Genomic DNA, 24,874 nt, shown 5'->3' on the forward strand with positions numbered 1-24,874 from the left:
AAATATTGAAGTGATTAATATAGATTTTAAACATGAAAGGACTAATCAAAATGCCCATTGTCCCTTGTGTTTTTCATGATAGATGCTTCTGTCATGAATTGTGTGAACTGCAGACATGAAATGTGTATTTTCTTTAGAAGCAACAGATGAAAAAAGTACAACAAACTTTGCATTCATATTAATAGGTGTGAAATAGTGCATAATTGCACTGTGGATTGCAGCCCTCAAAGTTCAAAACACCATGACATGTTGCTAGCCCACAAAGAATACTAATTGAACGTCTAACTGGAAAGCGATGTTTTCTTCTCATGTTCCCAAATACTCCTCTACTTTATAGTCACATACAGTTGAAAAATATTCTCTAATCAACAAAAGAAAAGTGACTAAAGACAGAATTAAATAATTTAATAATAATAAAAAGGCAAGTTCTTTTTACTACAGTTCTCAAAGAGTCAATTCTTCTTTACCATATGCTTGTCTGCTATGCTTCCCATGGGAATCACTGGCTTTGGTTTCAATGTATTTATGCCTCTTTTTACAAACGTTTTTGACAAATAATATTGACAAATATTTTTGACAAAAAATGGAATGAAAATTCATATGGTAAATAAATAGAGACCTTTGCTGTACAGAAAAAAACTGTTCAGAGTAGGATTTGCACATGCAGACTCAGGTGTGGAATCCAGACAGCAGTAAGAGAGAATTTCTCACAGAAAGAGTGCAACTGCAGAAGTAGAAGGAAGAGTGGGCAAATATTTAGATCAAAATTCAGATTAAAAAAAAATTTCTGAATTATTGTAAAAAATTGAATTAAGTATTACCTTCCAGGTTTACAACACAGCAAAATACTTACAGTTTTAAAAAAACTGAATAACCCAAACAGTTTACTGGATGTCAGGACTTCAAAAAATTTTTGGAGAGTTCTTCCATGTCCATACATGGCATGGTACTAGATTTTGGAGGAATTAGCTATATGTTACAAATATTCTTAATATCAAGGAGTAAATGAGTTACCTGTATAAGATGTATTAAACATTCATTCAGAGAATTAATCATATTAACACTTGAAGGAACAATTCCTTCTGGAAGATTCACTGTTTGGAAGACAATATTGGCACCTTCTGACTGACGTAATAAGCAAATTTCATTTTTCAGTTGTGCAATCTAAAGAATAGAAACAAAAACATAAAGAAGTAGCTCTTGCTATTCAATTAAAAAAAAAAAAATCACTGATGAAAAATATATTGTTTTCCTGTGCTACATCAGTTGTTATTAACAACCTAATTCACTTCCACTTATATTCTAAAGCATTCAAACAGTCTTTAAAGTAACCTTTTAAAAATGCTGTGATTCCATAAATCATTAAATGCATAATATCTTAAGCCAATTTTATCAAATGACTCCAGTAATCAGGGCAGCTTCACATACCTAAGGATTCACACAGTTTTATTCCAAATTGTTTAAAACACAGTGCATTTCTATCTCTCTTAAAAAGATGAAGTTTTGGACAGAATTATTGCAGTGGTTATTTGATGGTTTATCCTAAACAAATCTTTGCCTTTTCATTTACCTTCTTAAAAGCTCTGTGGTTCTCTACTCTAACAGTACATAAAACACTAGTCTAGAATATTAGTTACTGGCAAATCTTTTTGCATCACCAAAGCTGTTCTGAAAGGCAAATTTAAATTTGGCTTCTTGTAAGGTAAAATCCCATTCCTCATTCCTGCCCTGGAAGAAGCATTCCACAGAATCAACTGTACAACTTAAAACAAGATACAGGATTTTAGAGAACGATTCATCATTTTAGAACACTTAATCTCTGTTACTTATTTATAAATATCAAATGCAAGACTAGTAGCTTTCTGAAGAAATAAATCTGTGAGCTTTTTCGGGCACAGCTCTCCCCAAAAGATAGGCATGCTTGGTGTTTAACATGATAGGATATTCCAAGGATAAAATAACATTAAGAAGAGTAAGATTTGAACTTAAAATGAACTTAAAATGGTAGATCCAATACATAAATGTAATCGAGATTTGTATAATTACACTGTTCGCATAAGCTAAATTCAGTATCTTATAGACTGTGTGATTTTGTTCTAAATTATCAGAGCAGCCACTTTTCAAGTACAAAATAAATTGTATACCTTTTCATTTGCATTTGCCAGCTGATTAGAGAAATTCATTGCCTCCTTCTGAGTCTGTTTCAGTTCCTGTCTTAATTCTTCATTTCGACCTGTAAGCTGGTCAACCTGAGCTTTCAAGTGCGCACTAGCATCAAAGATTCCCTCTGAATTCTTTGACTCCATTGCCTAATGCAGTAAACATTTAATTAACAAAACAGAGAAAAAGTGCAGAAAAGCTTTGTTTTTTCATAATAAACTGGAGCCCGCAAGCTTAGACTACATGAAATTAGCAAAAAGCATGAAATTCTAACTTTTAAAAATCTACTTATCAGTTTTCTGATGGTATATTTGCCATAGACTGTGATTTAAATGGTTAAATTTTCCTGTAAAAACACTGATTTTTTTGGTAAGATGTTTGAATAAAGCTTTTTCTTAGACATTTCCTGCAGGTCCCAGACAGATAAAAGATGTGCAAATGAACTTTTACCTAAGCTTTATGACTGGGACAATAAACTTGCCAAAGACAGTTTTATACTATCCATCTGAAGATTTTTTTTTTTTTCATTTTTATTGGCAATCTCTTGTTGCTGTATATTTTTAATTTGCATTTTTAGAGAGGTAGCACATTATGTACTGCTACTTGTAACTAAGGAAGTATATGTATAAGGAAGCTACTATTTAATTATACAATAACCTAATAATTGAGGAGGAAAAAAAAAAAAGCCTGTAAATCCTATAAAGCTAAGTAATACTTTAGAAAGCAAGCTTACATTAACTAAACGATCCAGACTAGGGATTATTAAGGCTGTTTCTCCTCCCTTCACACTAGGATCCTTCTGCATTTCCTTGACAGCTTGCAATATTTCTTTCATTCCTTGTTCAAGTTGCTTATTCTCTTCTGATAATTCTTTTACTGTAATAAAAACTGTTAATGTGTCTAAAAGCACTGAAAAAAGGAGTTTAGGTTTCCTAGGACATTTCATCATAATACTTGTTGATTTGATATATAAAAACAATGTTAATATTATACACAGACATAATCAATTAGGAAGTTAAAAGTAGAGCTGCTAGGGACATCTGGAGAGTGTATTTTGCTGGAGAAATACCAGCAAAACAATAATGAAATGCTTCATGGGAGCACATTTGACTTTATTGAACCTTCCAGTCTTCTATGTTTCCTGCCACTTTTTTCACTTCTTTAGTAGCCTGTCTGACTGGCTTTCACAAATCCAGAAACATGGCTATCTTGGAAATGTTTGGGTGTAACAATGTAGTATATAGGAATTGCCTGAATTCCTGCTGCAGACTGGGAAAAAAGAACATTTAAATTATCTGGCTGTAATAAGGACTCGCAAGACATACAGTTTTCCTGCCACCCTTAGTTTCTCCGTGGAATTCCAGAGTTTCCAGCACACAGCAAGAAGTCTGGAAACTTTAAAAAAAACAACAAACCTGTCAGGACATTCTCTGCATCTTAACAATATGACTAACTGTCCTGAAGACCCAGGAGTGAACTGCAAAACTGGGAGCAGTTTGAGCAGTTTCGCCAAGTCTATTTTGAAAAATAAAAAAGAATTTTTAGAATTCACATTCTCTGGGAAAAAAATAAGATTCCTGTCTAGAGAAATTAGCATTATTTTTATTTCAGAGTTTGCAAGCAGTGCCCTTCAGCTACCATACATATATACGTAAGCAACAAGTGGGTTTAATTTCCCAACACTTCCTTGGAGCCAGAAAAGCACTATAATTACACAAGTAAATTGTATAATTGTTATACTTCGGATCACTCACAGACTTAAAGCCCTTATTAGGTCTGATTCAGGAAGGAAAAACATGAGAGATCCTATTTAATGTATTTAGTATGAATAAACTATGTTTCATGCACTATCATTAATTTAAGTTTTAAAATTAGCAACACTATATATGTATTTATACACACACACACACAAAGATATACACTAATATAAACACAAAATTTTAAAAAAAGTCATTAATGAGAATTCAAAGAAATTCCAATTCGATAAATGCCATTTACATTCATTGTTTTGTAATTATTGTGTTCACACCTAGACCAATTCACAACCATAATTTCCACAGTTCAGAAGTATATCAGAATGATTGTATAATAACATCCTATGTACACAGCAAATTCAATCATTGTGGAAGATACTAAAGTAAACTGCATTTAAAGCAGAAACTGTAAAGTCAGATATTTGTGGTCACAATCACAGAAACAGAACAACTAAATAAGCAAACTATCTGCAGGTACCTGATAATATTTCCTAGTTTTAAAACAGGTTGCAACTTACATTTAGATTGAAATTTGGCTATTAAAGTCCTGTTCTTCTCCAAATCTCTCTCTCTCATACTTAATTCATTTGCAAGATACTCATTCTAAAGAAAAGAACAAAGGAGACTCAAAAATGGTAATTTAGGAATTTTAGTATTAGGATTTTCCTGAAGATTCTGTGGTTAAATGAGAATAAATGCTTGAAAATATTGCTAATCCATATATATTCAACAGTGAAATTACATACTATGTAAACCAAAAAGAGGCATTATATAGAAGGCAACAATCAAAGAAATAGCCTCTTCTTCACAGCAACAAAATTATCAGGAAAAAATTATTCAAACCACAAATAAACTTTATATAAATATTTATCCTGATTTGTTTTTTTAAAAAAAACTTGTACTACCTGCACTGCCTGGCTTCTGCATCTTTCAAGATTTAATTCTGTATAACTATTTAGCATAGTCTTGATCAACAAATCTCCGGATATCTGCTCATTCTAAAAAAACCCCAACAGTAAGTTATTAGTATAGCATTCTATCTCCATTTATATACAAAAAATTATATTTTCAAGACTTATCTTCCAAAATATAAAAAACCCACTTCTACTGAAAATGCAATTAGTAGGCATTATTCATTCCACAGCTTGGCTAACACAGTATTTTACGAGAAATCACAACAGCAAAGCATACTCCTGCAGAATGGAAAAATTGTTGTATAATTGAAAAAAGCCTGATGCATACAGACTTATACTTTCCATTGATCAATTATGTAGCTCAACAGGCTCAACAGAAATGCCATCAGTTCCAAAACATTTCAGTTACAGATAGGAAAGACCTATTTTCTTATCTTATACATTGTAACCATGATGTTTCCTCATCACATTCTTAGATGGTTTGTCCCCATCAAAAAATACACAGATTCTAGTTTTAGCAATCTAACGTTCTAGTCCCAGCCTTTTTTCAAATTTGGAGTATGCCTTCATGAAAATTTCCCATATGAATCTCCTGCCTGAAATGCAACGGCAACAGAGATGGATTCACTGGAAGAATTACACAAGGTGTATCCCATATAACACTGTCTAGGGAAACGTGTTCTTGGGTCATGCAGCAGTTGGAGCAACAGTCTGGTACAGACCAAAAGTCTGTGAGACTCAGGGATTGGCTTGATCCATGCCCCAAATGTATCTCTAGCAACCAAAGCAATGTCCTCCACTATACAGAAAACTAACACAGCATTTCAAGGTACCAATTTAGGAAGCTACCAGTGAATAATTTTTTTGTATGATTGATCATGCGAATAAAAGAAACCACAGCAAGCATCCTGAAATCAACTTCTTCTTTCACTGAGTATAAAAAGTTTTTAAAAACCCCTTTGAGAACCTAAAAGATTTTATCATTAGAGATCATTTTAATAAACAATGGAATTTTTCATTGGAAATCTTTTTTTCTGAAAACAGGTACACATTATCTTTGTCAGTTGGCAGGGAAATGGATAAAAGGCTAGAAGAATCAACTCAGGAACTTCTTAGATGTTTCCCAGAAGTAAAGGCCTTTTTCATTCCAAAAGTCTAACTTTACACCACCTGTTCACTCTGGAGGTAGGAGACGTCCTCTAGTCAAATAACATCTGCGCCTTTTAACAGAAATCTCATCTTCTATCTTTCATACCAAAGGACCGATTCAGTCCCTCCTTCATTCAACTAACACTTGTAAATTACCATTTGTATTTCTCTGTATTTATTTAAAACAATTTTTAAAAATAATTCTCAAACTATGTTCTTTAAAATACAGTTGCAACAATTGGTTTATATGAGATGCAAGGCTGTACGCACTAATGAGAAAAGTGATGAATACTTTGTTTACACAGACGTGTGTAAGGTCTTAGAATAAAAACTGTTCTCTATTCATACCCATCTATGTGCATGTGCACGGGTGTTGTGCAAACTTTTTCCACTGACAGAATGAAAATACAGGCCTACATTTTTCAGTCCTGTGTCAACAAATAAAGTGCAAATTAATGACTTGGCACTTCTTTTTATTAGAAGAAAAAATGCCCAGTTCTATTAGAACTATCCTATAGCTTTAATTAATAAAGATGGAAGTAAACTAACACATCTTTATCATTTGAATTTATCTTCTCAATAACTGCAACAGATATAAACATACACATGCTATAAAGGTGTCTCACCTGTGATCTAAGAAGGGCTAATTCTCTCTTCAATTGTTCTACGAGACTTTCAACAGGATCTACCTGACCTAAGTGTTCCGATTGTCCATTTTCAAGTCCACTTTCTGAAGTTTTTACTTGTAACAATTCTGTTAGGCATTTATTTCCTTCTCTGTCTTCTTGAAAGGTAGTTAAATCAGAAAACTTTACTTGCGAATAGTCTTGCTTATGCTTCAATGTCATTATTCGTGTTTTGTGTGTTACTGGCTTTTCAAGAGCTGATGCGCAAGAAATCAGAGACATTTTGCTGAGAGAGAGTCCTGGGCAAAAATCTTCCTGACCTGTTTGGTCTGAATTAGAAGTTATGGACACTTGATTCTGAAAAGATGGTTTGTTTCTGTAATTTCGGTTATTTACCTCTGAGGTCTGACACACTTGCTGATAGGCAGAAAATGAACCTGAGTAGTCAGATTTTAAGTCTTTCAACATCTCTCTACTGTCTGTACAATCTGTTATCCCTGATGTCTGTGTAAATTGTAGCTCTGGTGATACGAAAAGCTCTTTTATACTAAGAGTTTCAGAATTACAGTTGTCATTAACTAGTTGCCACTCTGTCACATGTTTTGAACCTAAATGAACTGAAGAATTATTTCTATTTTTTTCCAAGTGATCTAAATTCTCAAGTATGCTGGAAGTTCTTCTAGGTAGATTTCCCACAGTCTTACTGTTTTCAGCTATGTATTTCTCTGACTTCAAAAGTCTAACTGGTGCTTCTCTATCTGCAAGTGTGTTTCTCCCTTCCATGTTACACGAGCTAGCCTATACTCACAAAAAATAGAATATTCATTAGTCTTCCAGAAGAATTCAAATTATTAATTTTTTGATTTTTTAAAAGCAGTTAATAAAAGCACCTAGAGAAATATTTGAACAGATTTTTACAAAACAACATCATTTTTATTTTGAAAGAAATACAATAAATGTTTATGAACTTGCTTTATGAACCTACCTTTGCTTTTACTTCAGCAATATCATGCCTGGTCAAGAAATCCAACTTCCTCTTATTCATTCCCTTCTCTTCAGTAAAGCTATCAGTTATCTGCACATCACCAGCATCCAATCCTAATTGCAAGTAAATACAAGTAATAAATTATTATGAATTTTTAATTGGTCTCCAAGCAAGGGAACATATGCCATTTAGTATATCTGAGTTCTAGTTTTCTACCTGCAAAGTAACGAGCTGTAAACCTCTCCATTTGAGCATATTATGCTTCCCTGGCTGGCACAGAATTAAAATTTTAAGATTTTTGAAACACATACATTATATAGATTTACTGGAAATCATGGTGAGATCATGCTGCACCTAAGAACTGCAAGCCAATGACACAACTCTCAATGCTGCATTACTAGCCATCACAAGTCAAAAAGCTACTGGGCTGTAAGACTATGGAAATACAAAACCACCCACCTCTTCCTACAGATTCAATGAAATGTGTTTAGCCTCGTAATTTAAACAAATGGGTAAATATAACATAGCAATACTAATAAGTATAGACAGCATGTTTTTGAAAGGACAGTTTATAATAAAAAAAATTCCTACCTATTGTTGCAACTCTTCTTCCTTTCTCCTGAGCCAACTTACGAACCTGTTTTTTCAGTTCAATTCTTTCCTCTTCTAGTCTTTCAATCTGCATATTATTATTCACAGATCAGTATTTCATTTTGTTCAAATACATTTTTATAATGAAGCTCTTACACAAAAATAGCATTTATCACTTGCCTCTTGCAAAAGAATCTGGTTTTCAGCTCTATGTTGCTGCTGCCTCAGTGCTTTGCTGTTTCTCAATTCATTTAAATCAATCATTGTCTTTGGCTCAAGACCTAAAACACAGTATATGCTTTATAATTATTCATTAAGGAGGAACATTAATGTTAGTAATCATTAGAATGCAGTTAATTTAAATCAGAACATGACTATTCAAGTAGAATTAAAAAAATAATATGTTGATAGTTGAATATATATAAGTATTTCTATATATGTACATACATCTTACGCTCCATTTAATAACCCCAGAAGAAAGCATAATTTTACTTCAGTTACTCAAAACCCAAAATGCAATAAAATGCCACCTAAAATTAACTATATTTATGTTTAGATTCTTCTATGTAAAACTAAGCCTGTCCAAAGTTTTCTCTGTGTTTTTCAATCTAGCATTACAACTTCAGTATGTTAGGGTTTCCAAATACCATATTATGAAATTAATTAAGCAGTGTACAGTCAAAGAGGAATCAAAGCCAAAAAAGCACTACAAAACCTATTCTCCTACTTGATTCAGTCAAAGCAACCAGTAAGCCAAGTTTAGTCATGCACATTCAAGTTTAGCCATGTACATTCATGCAGTTTGTCCTAACTAACTAAAACTACTTGCAAATAGTAGCAGAATATACAAAATGATTTCCAACTAGTTACTTGGTATCGTAAAAGATTTCCATGATATAATGTGATTTCAATTCTTACACAACAAATAATTGAAAATGTAATGGATTTAGCATACCTAAGCGCTCTCTGAGTTCTTCATTTTCATCAAGAAAATCATTTATTTTAAGTTCAAGTTTATTGACTTCCTTAATTAACGTTTCAATCTCATGATCTCGTATTTTGATTTGCTTTTTAAAATCTTTTATTTCAGCAACAGCTTCTTCCAAACCATATATTCCCTGTAAAAACCCAAATGGAAAGTAAAAACAAAATAACCAACAGAAGATATAAGAAAATAAGTTATGAATCTGTCTTTCATCATTACAGAGATAAGAAAAGACGTTTTTCAACCTGTATCACTCTTCTGCACTATGCTTAGTGAAAAAAGTTACTGAATATAAAGCAGATCCTATAAATCTGTCTTTTTACTACAGAGGAGTCTCTGCGTATTTCAAAATTGAGTCCTCTTACTACATGATCCTTCGAAGAATCCTATCTTAAGTGTTCAATTACTGTTCAATGGACTTCAGAAGCCCATATGAATATGTTAAAACTGACAACTTGTAAAAATTGTTAAGTGTGCCTAACAAATTGCATGCAGTCAGTAACCACTAAATGTTGTTATGAAAGAAAAGAAAAAAAACCAAAACAACAGCGCCAGAAGTCATTCATTTAATTTCTAATTAGAACACAGTCAATAAAAAATGGAAGGACAAAATGATCTCCTAAAATATGATGAAATACCCTGTCCACTCTGACAAATTGTTTACCAGTTCATAGTCTCTCATCCGTTTTAGAGCCTCAACAAGCTCTTTGTCCTTTTCTCTAGCATCTGCTTCTGCTAATTCTGCTGATTTCTCAGCCTCCTTAGTTCTCTCTTCTAGCATTTTTAACTTTGCTTGCATATCCCCAATACGATTCTGATGAGCAAGAGACGAGTGACCTGGAAAGAAAAACCTTGATCTGTTTACAATTCGACTAGGAATTCTTGCTATCAGCCATTAAGCAAGAAAGAAACATTTCAGATTATGTTATAAAGGAGATCTTCATTTTCTGCTCTTTTTAATTAAGTAATTACAAAAGACTACATATAAGAGCTTTTTTTTTTTACTAATTGTTCATTCAAACAATATTTATAAGAAGTAAGTGCACATAAGGGATATCAGAATTTATTTTGAATTGCATGCTACTACTCATTTGCAATTCCTGATAGAGCTGAGACCTTATATGTTATGCTCTAACCCTTACAGACCAGGTATACTTTTATTAGGCACCGTATTACCCATAAAGCCCACTGAAGTACTGTGAATAAATTTAAACTCTTCACAAATGTTTAATAAATGGAAATGAACAAAAAAATTAGAGACTAATATTACTCAAATACTACAAATATTTTTCTGTATTTGTAGAGAATAAAGAATGCACAATTTGTGGTTTCTTATTTTCCATTCTGTAGATATTAAAATAAAATGGTCATGTTACCTTTATCTTTTTGGAGATCATTTTTAAATTCCTCAATAACAAATGCATTTTGTTCCATTTCTTTGGTATACTGTTCGACTTGCTCAGTAAGCAATCTTATCTGAGCATCTCGCTCTTGCACACCCTACACACACAAAAAAATAAACTCCATTAAAGAATTTTTCTTTACTGACAGGCAAGCTACCAATATAGAACACCACACAGTAAATGAAGAAATTAAAAGTAGCTAATACAAAACAATTTATAGAACATCAAATATACTGTACTTACAACATAGAGTTCAGATATCTAGAAGTTGGGTATATAAAGGCAAAGCAGGAAAAATAAAAGGAAGAGTAAAAATAAAGCATACAAACACACAAAAAATAAAAGCACTATTTTAGTATATAAATTTTAAATGGAACAGTTCTCTAAGAATTAGCCAATATATGATGAAAAGTTTGAGACGATACAGGTTTCTTACAGCTTCCTCATAAACAATTGCCCGTGGGAACCGCGAGATACAAGCTCAAGGTTGGAAGGACTAACAATCCATTATACATGACACCTGTATTGCAGACTGCCTTTCAGCAAGTCATCCAACTTTTAAAAATTCCTATCACACCTTGTTTTGCATGCATATACATCCACAAGTACACACAGAGTGTGAAAGTGATTTCTATTATACTATTTCTGTACTTATACATGAACTTTAGAAATATCACAGAGAGATTAATGTTATTTTTTCTGTGATGAATGAAAAAAGAGGAAAAAGAGAAAAAAAAGAGACTTGGAAAAAAGTTACAGAAAGTAATTATAATGTAAAAATCTCAAGAGTTGCTGACGTTACTTTATACCAGTGTTATGAAAAACAAAAGCTCAGGCTTTCTTAGAGGACAAATATAACCACATTTCAAATGTAAAGGTAAAGTTGTAAGGAGCTAAACATAACCCTTTAGAATGTAAACATACACTGAACCATAACAAGCTCAGTCCATTTTGAGTTAAAACACAGTGCAGTAACTTGATTTAATTTTTAAGTGTCTGCTTTAAAAAGATGCTTATTTCCACAAAACTGTTCAAAATGTCATACTAATGGTCATCCAAAAAAGCAACCTCTACAGCCATCTAGTCAGCTAAAACCAGACTCTACAACTGCTTACCAAAGTTACTGTCAGCTGCCTTCCTCTTCTAATCATCAGAGGCTGATTTGTACTTAAGGTTTTTTTTCTCCTGAGAAGCTATCTGTTCCTACTTTTGGAAGACTGCATAAATATATCTCACCATACTGCTCAGTCTACAAGGGCCCAACATGTAACACAAATGTCGTGACACATTTATTTAAAAAACTTGAAGCAAGGCAGGAAATCATCCTGGTATCATACAGTATGCTTTCTATAATGTATATTTCAGTGTTCCTAATGGGCCGTGTTATTTATTTATTCTTTTTATGTTTTTCAAGAAAGTGGGGAAATTAAAAGTCATAAAGAACTATGTAATTTTGCATGAATATGAGAGATACTTAAATTCAGCCAGCTCTATCATGGGCTGAACCACAGACTTAATAGTATGGCAACAGGTGAGACAAAGGAACACAGAAAATTAAACACTAGGTAAGACTCTTCCTTGACTAACAAATTTAGAGGACAAAAACTAAGCTATAATTTAAAAACATTAAATTACGGATGCTTAGATGTTAAATCAATCACTCTACTAATAGTTAGAAAAGATAAAGATGAAAGTAACAGAACCAACTACCAAGAGCTCAATTCATACATACAGCAAGAGAAGTTTCCTTTGTGCATTGTCTATTAAGCTAACTTTGTAGTGGAATGAATCAACCTGTCTCATAATTCTCAAGTATAAGTAACACATATCCTGGTATTGCAAATTATGAAAGACTAAATAATTATTTGGTCACTAGCATATTTAGTGAATGGTAATCTCTATGTGTGTAATTTCTCACATAGACTGTACCTGCTGAAGGGCCATTATACTGTTTCTGTCTACATCAAGTTGGGCCATTTTCATTTTCTCTTTCAAGTTAAACAACATTTGCTGATACTCTAGGAGTTCATCATCTTTTGAAGCCAAGATTTGCTGAAAAGAAGATAAAATACCATCAGAACACTTGAAATAATTCCTAAAAATAATTTTTAAAGTATTAAAAAGTACCTTCCATTCTTCAACTTTTGCATTTACAGCTGCCATGAGTGGATCGTCTTCCTCATTCTTTGCCTTCAGCTGGTCTGAAAGCTCCTGAACCTAGAAATGCCATTTGGATGAACATCGTATCACAAAAATGTTTTGCTTAACCAATGTATATGTACAAACACATTACATCAAGCACATATAATTTAACAGATTAGCACTACAGCAGCAAGGGAAGGCCATGACTCTTAAGAACAGAGTATGACTAACATTTTGTACAAAAAAATCTTGTGACCTGCAGTCAAGTTTTAAAATTTGCACCAAATTTAAAGATCACGCTACTTTTAGAGAGTGTTATTTCAGTAGAGCGCGTGTTTTTAACTGGGTATGTTGAGTGTTTTTTAATTTAAGCTAAAATATGAAAATACAGTATAAACTTAAAAAAAATTACATTCAATAATATAAGTCAGTTCTTACTTGAAATTTGTACTGTTCTTTCTCTTTTCTTAACTGATCCATAACAATATCAGATTGTTGCACAATTCGTTTCATTTTGTTATATTCATTAGTCATCTTCTCCATTTCCTTCACTGATTCCTCAAGATTCTTCCTCATTTCTTGGTTTTGAATGTCTAACTTCTCATTAGCTTCAGTCAAATTCTGTAAAATTAAAGAAAAAGCTGCTTTTAAAAAGTGCACATCTTAATACCTGAATAAGCACTCAAGTGATAGCTACCTTAAATGTAAGACTTGAAAGTCTTACATGAAATTAGCACAGGAGACAGTATTTCACTGCTAGGTCATCAATTTCAATAAATCCTAACAGCAAATAAAGAGACACATCTCCCATTGCCAGTAACTTCATTACCTCTGCCAGATTCACAGATGCAGAGTATATGCATCACAGAACCCAACTGCATTACAAATTCCCTTACTCTACATGACTTGATCTGTAAATTGACATAGCTTTGTGCAAAACACTTATTGTCAGTAACAGTCTAATAAATACTCAGTAGCGTGCATAGATTTTACCTGAATTTCATCCAGATACTGGACAAGCTCAAAGTTCTTTTTGGACAACTGTGATCTGTAATCAGAATCCTCTCCTCTTCGTAATAGAATTGATTCTTTTTGAGAATCTATTTGCCTCTGATAGTCAACTACATCCTGACGCAATTGTTCGTTCTGCACAGAAAACAATCCAAACTTAAATCTATTTTGAAGAGTTGAAGACAAGTTGTTGCTTTTCTAGCAAGCTAACACAAAGAGCTAAGACAGTCAAAACCCATCCAAATTCCTACAGTCTGCTTTTAAAGAACTTAGAAGCCTCACCTTTCTCTTTATGCGTTTTTTCTTCAGATTAAAAAGGAGAGAACAAGACCAAGAGAACAAAGCATGAAAAACATTAGAAATTATCTTTGCTTTAGGAAGAAATAGGAATCAACATAGAAACAAAATAAAATAGTTTTCTGTATACCTGTGCATGCATGTACACACACACACAAGTAAAAGGGCATTTCGAGGAATAATTCTCAAGGTTTCCTCCCAGGACATTAATTTAACTTTTGCTGTCTGTTTTATTCTCTCAGAGGCCAAGATTACAGGTATTAAATGCTATAAAGCATGCATTTTTTTCTAAAAACAGCTAGAAAAAATGTTTCAAGAGAATGATTAAAAAAAAAAATTATAGTAATAATGTTAACCCTATCTTTGCATTTATTGTTATATTAACTATTGACTTTTTATAATTTTATTTTAACCGGTCAGACAATCTTAGCAAAAGCAGCAAGCATAAACTGAATCCTGTCTAATATCTACTAAATCTTTTTGTCAATAGTATTTAAGAAAAATACTAAAAATTCAAAACACAAAATCCAGACAAAATTAATGCACAGGAGGACTATGTAAATTCAAATGTAGACACCTCCTGACCTCAATTAACTAAGTTTCTTTGGAGCAGATGTACTATATATTTGCTAAATGTGATTAAAATTCCATGTTCTCTTTGTACCAGTAACCAGGAAATGTTCTAAACCAGAATTAAACATCATGCTGCACCAAAGATTATAAATACAGAAAGCTAATAATATCTTTATACATAAAAATACAATGAATCAGCAATAATTCTTTACTAACCTCTCTCCTTAATTTGATGTTTTCATTTTCGGCATCTTCATTTCGAAGAGCAAGCTAGAATGAGACGGAAAACCTTTATATGTATCACTAACACCACAAACTACGAAAACAAAGAATTCCAGAAACAAAACAGAAAATGAATGCATAGTGGTCCTATTTAATCAGTTTTTTTTTTAATTTCAGAGGCTCTTTTCAGAACACTGACTTTTCAAAAGATGTGTCAGAACACCTTTTAGAGATTTCAAGCTGAAGTCCTTCTTACCTGTTCATTCACTTTCTTCTCTTTTTCCATTTCTTTTTCTATATCTGTTAACTGTCTCTCTTTTTGTTCTAATTGTTTTTCCAGTTGGCGGATCTCATCACGCAAAAAACGAGTATCACGACCACCAGCAGATCTTTGTGCCATCTTAAGAGCATTAAAATAATGTTATAAATACAGTACAGTTCTTCAAAATAGAAAGAACTAAAAAACCAAAGCAGATGCTAAGACTAACATGCCTAATGTTCAGGAAAAGCAACAGGAAGGGCTCACTAGCTTCTTTCAATAAAACCCAGAAAGCTCTAAAAATAAATGGGATTTATTCCAAGTATAAAAAAATTCATTGTACATACAGCTCTTAGCAAACCTGAGGCTGGTGAATATTCAAAAGCCAATAAAAAGTATTAGCTAAAATGTAGGGCTATTACATCCCTTTACTAGATTAAATGCAAGTCTAAAAAACCTCATTAAAGAAAAACCATCAAACAGCACTCTATAAACTAACAAAATTTTAAAACATACCTCTAATTCATTCTGAAGTTTCATCACCTTTGTTTTAAATTGATTTTCTGTTAAAATAGAACAGATATAGTGAATTACCCAACAAGGTAAAATGTACATAAACCAACAATGGTTAACCTTGGTCTTTAAATATTTGGCTTCACTGAAGCACTTTACTTCACAGCAGCTGGTATTTTATTCCATTCCCTAAACTTGAAAGAAACCCTAAAAAATACATTTAACAAACCACTTAGGAACATCATAAAAAGGCTTGCTTACCACATTTGGCTTGCTCTTCCCCAGCTTTTTCAACTTCTTCTAGTGCCAGCTCTACCTCTTGAGCTTTCATCTGGGAAAAAATTATAGTAAACAAAGAGGAAATATTTACTACTAACGTAAATGAAAAGATTGTTCCATAGACCTCATGTTTAAAATGATGAAAATATTTACAAAAGAACATTGATTTTCTCTCTTTAAACAAATGAAACCACTCCCATTTTTCCCCATGCTCACAATGAAGAAGTTCAGGTTGTTGAAATATCTTCTTTAGGAATTTATTCTACAGGGCTACCTAAACATTCAAAAGCATACTGCTGAGAATTAAAAACAGTAAAAAAGCTTCTCTAAAACATGTGCTAACCTACGTTGCTGTTACTTCTTGCTTTCAGTACATCTATGAGTAAATACAAGAAAGTATGATAGATTTATAGGATCAGTTTTAGGCAGTGTTTCTTCATCCATGGTGACATTTTTATTTACTCTAAAACATCAACCTACCACAAAAACGTCTATTAAAGTTAAAGTCATTACCAGTAACTTACAACTTCTAACCAATTTTTGAGATATTTGTTTGTATTTTCCATCTATAAAACTAAGGTTCCTTAACTATCTAACTATGTTAGTCCTATTCACTTTAATTCCTACATGCCATAATCCCAACAGCAACAAGCTGATACTTTGGTGCAAGCACACATTTAGCATATAAATGCTCTCAGGAGTAACCAGTGTTCAGTGCAGGAAAAGAAAAAAAAGAAAAAGAGAGTAATGATGCTTTCATTTAAACAAAAAATAAACAAATGTATCTGCAGAATTGTAGAAAGTGAGGATTAATACAAACCTTCATTAGTGACTGAGTAATTTTAAAAAGGTGTATCAGGTGTTCCGGAGTTTCAGTTATTAAGTCTTTCCCATCAACCTATGGAAAGAGACAAGAGTGTCTTTATACAAATATCAATGAAATCCACAAAATAAATAATTTATGTATGTGAAGGATCAGAGACAGTTTAGGGAAGAATTCATAACAAAACTCTTATGTTCTGTTTTCCCCTTGAGTACCTTGGACATGGTCTCCAGCAACCTGTCCGCTAGTTCCTCTTGACGAGGCAGAGCATCTGGATCAACTTTCATAAGCTTCTTCCAATCTAAAATGGGTGCCATATTGAATTTATAATTTTTCCTGGAACAAAAATCAAAATAACAATTATCAGACATTATCTCAAATGATTTGTCAAATGATTTAAAGGAGGCTGGCCACTGAACCACACAAGATGATTCTAATAACTTTATCGATTTTGTAACATTGATTAGCATTGCATTCACATTTTGCTCTGCAAACAAGGACACTACAGTAAAACCTTTTTTTTTTTTAAGTTAAAAATTACATCATGCATACTCAATGAATTTGTGACACTAACAGTGACGATCAGGACACACATGAAACCTCTATTTTAACTTTAATATCCTTCTTTTCGTCCCCACCTCTCAATGCAGCATTTTTATGTTAAGGAACAAACACAACTGGATGCCATTTGAACCAGCCCTTGTAGGATAAACATCTCCTTACAGTCACAAAATCATTATTTCTAATATTTAAAACACAACCAACACCTGCTTTAGTTTGATACCATGAGCATCCATTTCTTGACATTCATTTCTAAGATATTAAACTCTTGTATTAAATATCCTTTCCTTTTGACTAGAATACTTGAATTGATAAAGGACAGTAAACAACCTGGAAACTGACAAAAAAACCATCAGAAAGTGGTGCAAAGTTTTGTTCTACTGCTTACCTACTGGTTGCTGTGGGCCACAGTGACTTCTCATATAGCTGAAAGTCAATGCAGTATCTGAAAAAGCCAGAAGGGATTGGAAGTCTTGGATTATTCTATTCTCTGGAGCTGTCTCTAGCCTTTATAGTCAATATTTCAAAAATTAGATTCTGCCAAGTTTAAAATGGAACATTTTTTTAATCTACTTATTGCCCTAAATTATGTATATGACATAAATGGTTAAGAAAATTAAGAAAGAAATAAAACTAACTAGAATATTAAAATAATTATTATTCAAAAAACTAATGACACAGCAGGGATATATAATTTATAGAAAAAAATTAAGCTCAATCAATAACTGTAACAATGCTCTGTGCTGAGCATATTTTGAGATCTGTTCTATCGTGCACCCTGTTCATCATTCAGCAGTTTAAAGACTCAACAACTGAAACTTCCTTCCTTAATGAAAGGCTGAACTGGTATTACTTTCCCAAAAAATATGCCTAAGCAGTCTGAAAGAAGAGCTGTAAGACTTTGAAATCCAGCTGTATCCTTAAGGGAAGATAAAAATCAACCTTTCCTCATCTTTTCTGAATACATGAACTACTTGAGCGCTCCCCTATATTTACCATTTTTTCAGTGTTTGCTAAATATTTTAGAAAACATGCATTCCATATAATCCATGACTTTGTAAGGATGACATGATATATACATTTTTGCTTTTCTGCTTTGTCGTGGACGGCAAAGGAAAAATAAGGAAATCACATGCAGGTGCACACTGATCTTGGCACTCCTTCAGTTAATTGAATACTACTTGATTTAATTAACATACTTCTTTAAGGGTGTTTTTTTAAAGTATATTAATTTTTTCTTAAACAATGAGATGTAGGAATTATGGGTATGAAATGCCCAACAATCAAAACTATTCTGAAAGCAAATACACAACCTTACTACTGTTAATCTTTTCCTACCTTCCATCTTTCAAATCTCTTTTTCTCTTAACTTACAAAATAACATCTTAAGAAAGTATCAGTCCTAAAATTTTACCCGAAAGGAGAGATATCTGTACATAAACAAAATAATCCAACCTGGGAGGAGACCAGCTATAGTAAGGTGTGGGGGGCACAACCTAAGCATACAGTATGTTCCACAGTATGTACATACTTAAGGACAATAAGAGAGAACTTATTTAATTGAAAAGTTTTCCATCATAAAGTTTAGCTGATCCCTTGCCCTCAACTAGACCCTGTGCTTTTAGTTGAAAGATGATCTGTGTGGTGAGACACGGAGATCACGGTTCTACAAAAAGCGTGAAACAGACGTGCATTTGACACCAGTTATCACAAGATTTTCTTGACTTACTCAAGGAATCAAACATATATAAAATGGCCAGATGTTACAAAGTTCAGCAAGGGCAGATAGAAAAGGAGGTCTGGTGGGCATGTTTAAATACTGTCAGAATAACAATAATGTCCTGTGCTGCCTACAGGAAACCATGTAAAGAGGCAGCTAAGCTACCATGCAGATACCTTATCATCACAGTGAAATTAAGCACCAGTAGGAATGACTGTTCTTTTTCCATAAAGGTCTGTACAATGTGTAGCGCAGCCACGTATACTTGAGCAAGACTGAATACCAAGAAGTAGCATAGTCATGCGGGAAATGTGTTTTGCTAACTCCATATTATTTTACCAGGACTAACCCAGCTTAACCTACTTCTGATTTTCAAATCACATTACCCAGCTTGCTCTCATCTACTGGCTCTACAGGCACTAGATCTTAAATGAAAAGGCACAACCACAATGGGATCTTGTGCCGGGTTCCCATTTTCTTCCAATTTGTACATCCCAACACCGGGAATGATGCAGTGACAGACCACGATCCCTCCAGGATGCTGCCGAGAGACAATTTTGCCTCCATTTCATCTGACTCCGCTGAATTAACAAATCGCCTTATCTGCGTCCACCTTCATCGCGGGGCACAGCTGAGGCATCAGTCGAGAGCAGACCCAGCGGGTCTGGCACCGCGCCGCGACGATGCCTGCCCCGGGACGCTTCTGCCTGGGACCCGCGGCCCCGCTCCGCCCCCGGCCCCACTGCCCGCGGCGCTCCCGGGGGAGCGCGGGCCGCCCGGCCGGTGGCAGCGCAGAGCGCAGCGATCTTGGCCTCCTTCCTCCGAGCAGCGCCGCGCCCGCCGCGCACCCCCCGCCCCTTGACCTCACCGCTCCCCGAGGACGGCGGTGGCGGCAGAGGCCGCTGCTAGGCGACGCCATCAACTCTCCCGCCGGCTCCGCTCCCGGGGACCCGGATACCCGTGGGCGCGGGGAAGGTCAACGCTCCCGCGGCGCGACAGGCCCCGCGGTGCCAGCCGGGCACTCCCAATCCCGAGGTTCTGCACGGCCACACAGCGGGCAGACGGGCGGGGCAGGGCGCGATCCCGCTCGGGCGAACCGTTTCACCAGGGCAACGGCGCTGGGCCGCACCCCCACGCCGCCGGCGGCGGACTGCGTGTCCCAGCGTGCCGCGCGGCTCCTCCGGGACCACAGCTCCCGGCATGCCTCGGGGTCTGCCGGCCCGGGGGGCGGTTTCCCGACAGCCTTTGCTGGCCGGAGGGGAGGGGGGGTGGGGGGTGCTGTGCGCGTGCGCAGTGTGTGGCGGCGGCGGCGGCGGAGTGAGCTGCGGGAGGCGGCGCCGGCGCCGGTGAGGCCGCATCCTTCGCGGCCTCAGGTAGGGCGGGCAGCGGCGGGCTGGGGGCTGTTCCCCCACAGACGGGATTTGGGGGGCGGGAGGGCTGGGTCCGGCATAGCTGCTGCCCGCGGCAGTTTCTCTGCGGCGGCAGTTTCTCTGCGGCGGCGGGTGGTACTCTCTCCCCCGGCCCTGCCTGCCGGGCCTCATCCGTGAGCCCTCTGCGCCTGCTGAGCGCCGGCCAGCGGTGCGGCCTCGGTCCCTGGCGACGCTTCCGCGCCGCTTGAGCGGGGCATGGGCCCGCGCCCTGGCTCGGCCCGCTCCCTTCCTGGTGGCGGCCGCTTGCCCGGCCCCCTCCGCCCCCCACCCTGGCCTCACGTTTCCTGCCTCGCCGCAGGGCTGCGGGCAACATGCTCTTTCCCGCATGACCGGCTGACTGGAGGGCTGCAACACTGCCCAGATACGCATGTGCTTTATGTGTAAGCATGTAATAGTCGGGGCCCAGAAGATAGCTTGCAGAGCAGTAGAAGAAAAGATCACATCTATAAACTACTCGGATCCCTTGAGTGCTGGTGGGCAGCGAGGAAGTCTGAGCGTTGGTAGTAATCTGATGGCCCAAAAAGTTTGGGATCCTGTGTCTTAGCTAAATGCGTGTGGGCACATCTTTTCAAGTAAAAAAGGAAAACCAGCAACCACTTGAGGCGTGTGTATATCTGTATTCATTCGACAGCTGTGGAGAGCTGAAGATGATTTGTTTTTTATTTCTTAATGGAAAGAGAAAGGTGATCCTAATGGCATCTTTGGACTCTTGCCTTTTTCTGGATTATTCATTGTTTTCTTTCTCTTTGCTATCTCTTGATTAGTGTTGATACTTAACAAAGGCTGACAAGATGCAAGATGCTTGCATTCCTTATAGTTATGTGACTTGGTCCAGTCATGGCATAACTCTTAATTCTTGATTGAAAGTAAAGGCTTTTATACCTCAGAGATTGGTTAATTACAGCTCTATATTGGGTAAGAAAAGCAAACTTTTTATTTAGGGAAGGAAAAGAGACTGGATTATATTTCATGAGTGGGAAATGTTACTAAAAGTAAAATTCATTATAGTTAAATGTAAAACAATGATTTCTTAGCAGGTGGTACTTTTATAGGTGGAGCAGGTGATCCACAGAGCAGAATGCTGCCTCGCTACAAGATAAGCTTTCAGGAAATGGATCCTCCTGTGATACAGAAAATAAAATAATCCATTGATATTAGGATGCTTCTGAATAGGAACTCTTTTTATTTTTTTATTTATTTATTTTTTAATCCTCTTCATCAGGTTAACAAGCTGTTAAGGCCAGTATAGGTATTTAATGTGCTTCAGCATTTTTTGAGTGTTGTTCTGTTACAGAATCAACAGAAAATATGCCATTACATATACTGGTAGTGAAACCACATCTAGGTTATAATAGTGTAGTGCAGCCAGTGAAGAAGATTGATGCAGAACTAAAGGGGATTTTGAGGTGTACATGAAAACTTCCAAAACTGAAAAAAGAGTGAAAAGAATGGAAGTATTAACCCCACACAGAATGAGTAAAGGTTTAAAATACAGAATGGCTTAGAGCAAGTGAATTAGTTTTTCTTTTGTTCTGTGTCACATCTAATTGCGTGACAAACTTTGTATAAGTGGATCTTCTTTTGGTGGGAATACACACTTGTAGTTCTGGAGCCAAAGAGCATTTCAGCTCCATAGTACACAGCTTGACCTACCCTGATAGAAGAGTTAGGCATCCATGTTAAACCACAGTTTTAATAACAGTATGCCATTTCAAAGACCTAATACAAAAACTGCAATATGAAAGATCTAATGGAATGTTATTAAAAATACCGCAAGAAGTCATATACAGACCAAGCATACTAAATAAGGACATGCATAGCAGAGTCTAAAGGCTGTCTTTTCAGCTTATGCCACCCACATAGCTTTTTTTTGTTTATTCTTTGGAGTTAACAAACATGCAGTTTCTGCTCTTGTATTTCTAGAACACCGAGTGTTGATCTGTTTGATCAGCATTATTTTAGAGACACTGTTTTTGCATCAGTGTCCTACAAGGACAAAAAAAAAAACCAACCCCAACAAAAAAACCCCTAGAGGTTTGACTTTGAAGTGTGAGATTCTGTTAATTATTTTAAGGTATAGCATACCTTAAAATACAAACCATACCTATGTGGTTTGTATTTCAAATGACTGTTGCACCAGTTGCATTGAACAAATTGAAGCTAAACTGCTAGCTAAACCATTATCTTAATCTTGTCCATTTTTAAATGGTTTTATGTTTGAGCCTTGTTTGTACCAGAGTACCCTAAAATGTCCCGAGTGTTAGTTCGGCTGCTTGGTTGCCAGCAAGCTCTTCACAGTCTTCCCCCTGGGAAATCTTTCTTCTGGCCTGCAACACGTGTTCCAACTCCATGTCAGAGCTGCCATTCCTCATAGTTGATCCTTCAGAACTGTATGAAGAGAAGGCTGGGGAGTGAAGAGTGGTTCAGATTAGTCCCATTCCTCTTGATTCTGTAGTATTTGCAGAGGAAGGTTGCCACATTAAAACATTTCTTGTTATATTTGTTCTGCTCTAGGATCTCAGCAAGATGAAAGGGGAACCCAGGCATGTTTTGCATTCTTCCTCCTCCTGTCTTCCCAAATACTGCTTGCCTTCTATATGAGATTCAAGCCAAATAATTTAAATCTCGGCTGTGCATCTGAGTTGTTTCATACTGGAGTTGTACCTTGGAGTGACATTTTTAAGAGAAGACAAATTTAAAGGCTATGTTGGAAAGGGACAACAGAAACAAAACTATGGTATCTTTCTGTCATTAAACACTCCTATCAAGTTAGCAGAAAGAATATTCAAGTGAGCCAAAAATAAAAATACAGAAAGGGTGGCAAGTAGGCAAGATAAATTAGGACATTAGCAGAGAGCCTCAGAAGCTGAACTAAAATGCCATTTTTAAGTTACTATACTACTGAGTTTGGTAACCCATTGTGTATATCTCTGCTGATATTCATCAATTCAGCCACCAGCTCTTAGATGAACTTGTTGCTGACCTGTTTGAAAATAAAAATAAATTTAGGAGTGTTTTTAACAGGTCTTTGTTTTGTTCCACCTTTGATAATTTGATGGTTTTCTGTGTGAACTGAGAATGTTTTAAACAATTCAGGACCTCAGTGGTTATCAAAGTACGTCTCCAGAGTAAATGAGATGCATGGCTATTTTTTGGCAGCTCCTTTGTGTATGTCTATCCCTTCCCTGGCTTTAGAACTCCAAACAGGAGAGGGGGAAGCCCACATTTTATGATTAGGTATGTGCATAAATGCTCATTAGTTTGTTTTCAAAGCTTTTCAAGAACCTGCCTGATCCATGTGCAAATTGCCTGTTTTTTGTTTCCAGCAACCTGGAAATATAACACAAAATTAAGTTCCTTGAGATTTACATAGTAATTATGCTTCATATTGCACATGCAAAACGCTATTTGTCAAAGTGACTCTGTGGAGTTGCAGTCTCTGCTGCCTCACTGATGCTTACATTGTCATCTCCAGAGAACAGTTGCAGTTTGATTATGGTTGAAAATGTTAACATCTTGGTATGACTGAAAAGCATCAGGTGTATTTTTAATATCTATGAATGTTTAATAAAGTGTGAATTAAAATATTCTCCAAATATGAGATTTAAAAAAATCAGTCTTTAGATTGTAGTAACTAATGTTCTGTAACAGACAGTGAATAAGATGAATTTTAAAAAAAGTTTTCTGACAGCTTGAACTGACTTTCAAAATACTGACTGTATCAAAAGCTGCAAATATCAATAATATGTCAATTATGCTGAGTATTTTCAGGAGTAGTAAGAACTTTCATACAAAAGCTGGAACAGATTGAAACTTTGCAACTGGGACATCTGTTTGAGATGAATTTTAATGATCATGTTTTTTCCTGTCAGTTTCTGTGGAAATCCTGAGCAGGATTAGTTTTGGATGGATTATATGGATTGTACAAGCTTTTTCCCATACAGAAGTGCCATGGTTTTCAAATTCTCTATTACTGCCATTACCCATGTCTTCTGTTCTAAAGAAGAAAAAAGTGACTTGCGTAGAACATTTTCTTTGAAGCAGGCTTCATTGGAACAAGAGGTTATTATCAGAGGCCTTCAGGGTATAAAAGAGGCAAGTGCCATTACCCAGTAGAAGAAAAATTTTAAATGTATGTTTAAGTTACTACAAGTTAGGTAGTAAGATGTGTCTAATCAACACAAATATATTTGCTTCTGCAAGGGTCTGTTGATGTAAGGTGGCAGATAGCATGTTTGTTAGGTGATCCTAACTATGGAGTGCTAAATAGCCATTGCATATTTAGGGATTGCAGCTGTATTCCTTCCTAAATACATACTTCCTAATTTTTCCTAAATTCATGTGGGCAGAAAATGGCTTCCACACTCCCAAATCTCCCAACCGAGGATACTCTTAGAGGATCATTATGCATTTTTTATTTGTGTTGAATTTTTTTGTGCAAACTACTGTTATTTTGCAGTATGCAGTGCTGAACTGT

The 24,874-nt window shown here is 35.7% G+C and overlaps 2 protein-coding genes across 12 annotated transcripts in view; one reads left to right on the forward strand and one right to left on the reverse strand.

Annotated features, from left to right (window-relative positions):
• Window positions 1-20,144, reverse strand: part of CEP290 (centrosomal protein 290) — a 57,305-nt gene extending 37,161 nt beyond the window's left edge. For 3 of the 8 annotated variants that reach the window (XR_012043016.1, XM_072864761.1, XM_072864733.1), the window contains exons 1-23: window positions 19,836-20,143; window positions 17,636-17,692; window positions 16,902-17,022; window positions 16,684-16,761; window positions 15,846-15,915; window positions 15,588-15,634; window positions 15,069-15,212; window positions 14,807-14,860; window positions 13,703-13,855; window positions 13,148-13,330; window positions 12,695-12,784; window positions 12,497-12,619; window positions 10,541-10,664; window positions 9,829-10,001; window positions 9,135-9,297; window positions 8,360-8,460; window positions 8,180-8,267; window positions 7,589-7,701; window positions 4,820-4,912; window positions 4,433-4,517; window positions 2,894-3,036; window positions 2,145-2,309; window positions 1,015-1,164 (exon numbers count right to left, since the gene is read on the reverse strand). Coding sequence is in view for 7 of the 8 variants with exons in the window: in XM_072864761.1 (XP_072720862.1) it covers window positions 1,015-1,164; window positions 2,145-2,309; window positions 2,894-3,036; window positions 4,433-4,517; window positions 4,820-4,912; window positions 7,589-7,701; window positions 8,180-8,267; window positions 8,360-8,460; window positions 9,135-9,297; window positions 9,829-10,001; window positions 10,541-10,664; window positions 12,497-12,619; window positions 12,695-12,784; window positions 13,148-13,330; window positions 13,703-13,855; window positions 14,807-14,860; window positions 15,069-15,212; window positions 15,588-15,634; window positions 15,846-15,915; window positions 16,684-16,761; window positions 16,902-17,003 (2,442 nt within the window). In the remaining variant the exon portion in view is untranslated. Of the gene's footprint in view, window positions 1-1,014; window positions 1,165-2,144; window positions 2,310-2,893; window positions 3,037-4,432; window positions 4,518-4,819; window positions 4,913-7,588; window positions 7,702-8,179; window positions 8,268-8,359; window positions 8,461-9,134; window positions 9,298-9,828; window positions 10,002-10,540; window positions 10,665-12,496; window positions 12,620-12,694; window positions 12,785-13,147; window positions 13,331-13,702; window positions 13,856-14,806; window positions 14,861-15,068; window positions 15,213-15,587; window positions 15,635-15,845; window positions 15,916-16,683; window positions 16,762-16,901; window positions 17,023-17,635; window positions 17,693-19,835 lie in introns of all 8 variants that reach the window. The other 5 variants (XM_072864752.1, XM_072864723.1, XM_072864715.1 and 2 more) reach the window with 3 other exon arrangements.
• Window positions 20,145-20,248: 104 nt separating this feature from the next.
• TMTC3 (transmembrane O-mannosyltransferase targeting cadherins 3) overlaps window positions 20,249-24,874 on the forward strand; it is a 35,830-nt gene continuing 31,204 nt past the window's right edge. For all 4 annotated transcript variants that reach the window (XM_072864819.1, XM_072864837.1, XM_072864811.1 and 1 more), the window contains exon 1: window positions 20,249-20,340. The gene's annotated coding sequence lies outside the window, so the exon portion shown is untranslated. The remainder of the gene's footprint in view (window positions 20,341-24,874) is intronic.

Source organism: Ciconia boyciana, chromosome 1 (assembly GCF_034638445.1).
Source record: "Ciconia boyciana chromosome 1, ASM3463844v1, whole genome shotgun sequence".
Classification (NCBI taxonomy): Eukaryota; Metazoa; Chordata; class Aves; order Ciconiiformes; family Ciconiidae; genus Ciconia; species Ciconia boyciana.